At 35.8% G+C, this 3856-nt stretch overlaps 1 protein-coding gene across 2 annotated transcripts in view; it reads left to right on the top strand.

Annotated features, from left to right (window-relative positions):
* Positions 1-306: 306 nt before the first annotated feature.
* Positions 307-3856, top strand: part of LOC131363883 (alpha-N-acetylgalactosaminide alpha-2,6-sialyltransferase 1-like) — an 11373-nt gene continuing 7823 nt past the window's right edge. Inside the window, exons 1-7 of one of the 2 annotated variants that reach the window (XM_058406843.1) lie at positions 307-648; positions 1044-1209; positions 1299-1461; positions 1910-2078; positions 2213-2351; positions 3367-3470; positions 3654-3737. In XM_058406843.1, coding sequence (XP_058262826.1) covers positions 554-648; positions 1044-1209; positions 1299-1461; positions 1910-2078; positions 2213-2351; positions 3367-3470; positions 3654-3737 — 920 coding nt within the window. In that variant the 5' untranslated portion in view covers positions 307-553. Of the gene's footprint in view, positions 649-899; positions 1210-1298; positions 1462-1909; positions 2079-2212; positions 2352-3366; positions 3471-3653; positions 3738-3856 lie in introns of both variants that reach the window. The other variant, XM_058406842.1, reaches the window with a different exon arrangement.

Here is a 3856-nt window from a genome sequence, read left to right as displayed (position 1 = left end):
TTTATGAACAATGAACAATTTAAGATGTTTATGAACAAGCACTTGGGGCATCTGAGAGAGCAGAAATGGGTTTGATATCAACATTTACGTTAAAGATCTTGAAACATCTGAAACAATCTTGAAATCTGTTTTTGTTTGCTGGAACGTTTCTATGAATATATCGCCCCTAGTATGCTAAGTAAAAAACAGAAATACTTATGACACACTACACATTCCTAAAATCCTGAATGTCTGCTTTTATATGAGCTTCAAGTTAACCCCCACTGTGGAGAAAGACATGACGAAGAGTTAAAGTAAATCCGCATTTTCTGAGTCAGGTGTTTGTTTAGTGTAAATAAGCAGTATGACAAATTTGCTCATGAAAATTTGGTGTTATTGTATTAAGTCTGTTAAGGAGGAGGATTGAGCAATACGCTACAATACCTGACATCACGTGTGCCTCATTACAAATTTGCTTTGGTGTAGCCCTCTCTTAGCTAAGGCGTTTTAAGTCAGTCACATCACACACCTTATATTTCAGCACACCTCACAAAAGATAAAGCAATCCTGAGCGATGCGGAGGCGAGCGCTTGCTCTTCCAGCAATCCTGATTTCCTATAGTCTGATTTATATTTTAATTTGGAACAAGAGTTCGGAAAAATGGCTTAGGTATGTTTCCCTGTGTGTTTTTGTGATTTCTGCTACCTGTTAGAACTAGAAGTGTGATGTCTTTCTTTCTTTCTTTCTTTCTTTCTTTCTTTCTTTCTTTTTCTTTCTTTCTTTCTTTCTTTCTTTCTTTCTTTCTTTCTTTCTTTCTTTCTTTCTTTCTTTCTTTCTTTCTTTCTTTCTTTCTTTCTTTCTTTCTTTCTTTCTTTCTTTCTTTTTCTTTCTTTCTTTCTTTCTTTCTTTCTTTCATACAGAACTTTTCCAAGTTTCCAGGCATTCAATAACCCTAAAAGGATTTCGGAATTATTTTGGAGCAGTGGAGAAGAAATCAGAGAAAATCTTCTCAGCAGTACTGTGGTTAGTAAACCTTCTCTGTATTTGTCTTCAACCACAAATAGAAACAGAAAAGGATCATCAGAGTATCGTAGAACTTCAAGTCCATCGGAGCTTAAACGTCAGATCAACATAACCCCGATTCCCATCATCTATAAGGAGAATTTCACAAAGCTGCCCAAGTGGGACTTCGAGGATGTTTATGTTCAGAGCAGCGAAGCTCGTCGGCCGGTCTGAATTTCCTTCTTCTCATGATATATGGTGCTGTGGATGGTTTTACTGCTGCTTTGTGATGTCTAACACCATGCGTTACTGTCTAGGTCTGCTCTGCGTCTCTGCAGAACTCCAAAGATGAAAAGTTTCAGAAGGCTGCGATGTGGAACATCCAGCTTTGGTTTCACAATGGCCACCTCGATGTGAGAGAGTGGAACCGTCTAGCGCACTTCAACAACCCCTTTGGCTTTATGGAATATAACTATACTGGTGAGTAGTTCGGGGGCTTAGCATGTTTGCTTCACATTTCCAGGGTTCGGACTTCGATTCCTGTCGCCGCCATGTGTGCCTTTTCCATGTACTCCCCCAGTCCATGACATGTTTTGTAAATTGATTGGAATCTCCATACTGTCCATAGCATGTGAATGGGTTTCTGAAGGTGTGTGTCCTGTGATATGGCATCCTGTCCTTGTGCCTTGAGTCTCCTGGGACAAGCTCCCATGGCCAAGAAGGATATGTTGGAAGGATAGAACAGATCCTGGATTATTTAAAGGCTGAAATAATTACACAAACATTGCTGTATATATATATATACACACCATTACTGTATTTATGTCAACTAATAAATAGTTGCTGTTTGTTTTCTCAGACCAAAACCAACACTAAAATCCGCTTCTTCTTCTTCTTCTTCCGCTTGTTCTTTTGGGTTCATCTAAAGTCATAAAAAAGGCAGTCGATCTGATCCCCAAGCCTATATACAATCAGCTTTTACCGGTGCCGAGTAACTCAGCAGACGGATGTATTCGCTGCGCTGTTGTTGGCACTGGTGGCATTCTCAACGGCTCCAGAATGGGCAAAGAGATCGACTCTCACGATTACATCTTTCGGTAAGAGAAATACCTGCAGCTCCGGCCTTTCTTGCCTTTCTGGAAATTGTTTGAAACCTGAGAACAGTTCTCTAAAGTTCACTGTTATTCAGGACATGTACACAGGGCTGATCTTTAACTTTTGTTTGCAACAGAGTAAATGGAGCAGTCACAAAAGGCTTTGAAGAAGACGTGGGGAATAAAACCTCAGTGTACGTGCACACGTCATTCTCTTTGAGCCAGGCCATTTTTAACCTGGAAGATTACGGCTTTCAACACATTCCACAGGACGAGGTAGGTGCTGTGTTAATGTGTCGCAAAACTAGTGCAAAAAATTTGTGCGTCCCTCCGATCTTTGGATGGAAAATGGACATTCATTTGCTGTTTATATGAACATCCGAGTATTATTTGTTAATTTCGCTTGTTTGCTTATTATTTTAATGCTACATTTAAACTGATATCTATACGATTTTTAATGTTAACACCATAATCTGTAGAATTCGTTTATTTTTTTAGTTTGTTATAAACAGATTTCTGTTTATGATTAACATCTGAATATGCATTATTTGTCTTTTTTTTGTATTATTTTATTTGTTTGCTTTAAAAAATATTTTTATTAAATTAAATGTATTTAAAATATATATTTCAATTTTTTATTGAAACTACTGATCATTTAATGTCTTTTTGTAATATTTCAATATGGAGTATTTATTTATTCATTTATTCATTCATTCATTCATTCATTCATTCATTCATTCATTCATTCATTTCTTGTTTGTTTGTTTGTTTGTTAAATATAAGCTGTAATCAATATTACATCTGAATACACATTAGCTGACAATGTATTTATTTATTTATTTATTTATTTATTTATTCATTCATTCATTCATTCATTCATTTCTTGTTTGTTTGTTTGTTAAATATAAGCTGTAATCAATATTACATCTGAATACACATTAGCTGACAATGTATTTATTTATTTATTTATTTATTTATTCATTCATTCATTCATTCATTCGTTCGTTCGTTTGTTTGTTTGTTAAATGTAAGCTGTAATCAATATTACATCTGAATGCGCCTTAGCTGACAATTTGTTTATTTATTTATTTATTTTTTTGAACATTATATAAATCCTCTTTTTTTTAAGTCCTTTTCATTTTGTACTAGTGGGATAAAATTTTTGACTTGACTGTATATGTTTGCACAAGCTAAACAGAGAGCTTAAATGAATCGCAGATGTTGGTGTAAATGTGATCATGTAATAAAAGCAAAGTTAATCATACTAACTGGTTTCCATTTAAACTCAAAGGGAATTAAATATGTGATGATTCCAGAGGGTCTAAGAGATTTCGAGTGGCTTGATGGCCTCCTGCAGAATGAAACGATGACGTACGGATCCTACAATGGTTACGCGTAAGATATCCAATCTTGGACACAAGTACTATTTGTGTTTTGTAAAACCTGGAAACAAATATTTACCGAGCTCATATAATTGCTGTGGATTTAATCCTGAGTAAATAGAAGCTTAAATTTCTACAGCTGTTCTAATCACATCAAGAAGCGTCAAACATTTCTGATGATCCTTTTATTTCACAGGCCATTAACCTTCTACAGTGACCGGCTCCAAAAGGACACATTTTATGTTCTTCATCCTGACTTTCTACGATATGTTCGGAACAGGTTCGAAGAACTCTCTCTCTCTCTGTCTCTCTTTCCCCAGAAAAGGACTCTTTGGGTGGGTAGCACAGCACTTTATTAAAGGTGTCACAACACTCTTTCTATACACATCTAATGGCTTT

Source organism: Hemibagrus wyckioides, linkage group LG13, assembly GCF_019097595.1.
Source record: "Hemibagrus wyckioides isolate EC202008001 linkage group LG13, SWU_Hwy_1.0, whole genome shotgun sequence".
NCBI classification, from domain to species: domain Eukaryota; kingdom Metazoa; phylum Chordata; class Actinopteri; order Siluriformes; family Bagridae; genus Hemibagrus; species Hemibagrus wyckioides.
This window is presented reverse-complemented; position numbering and strand designations above follow the sequence as displayed.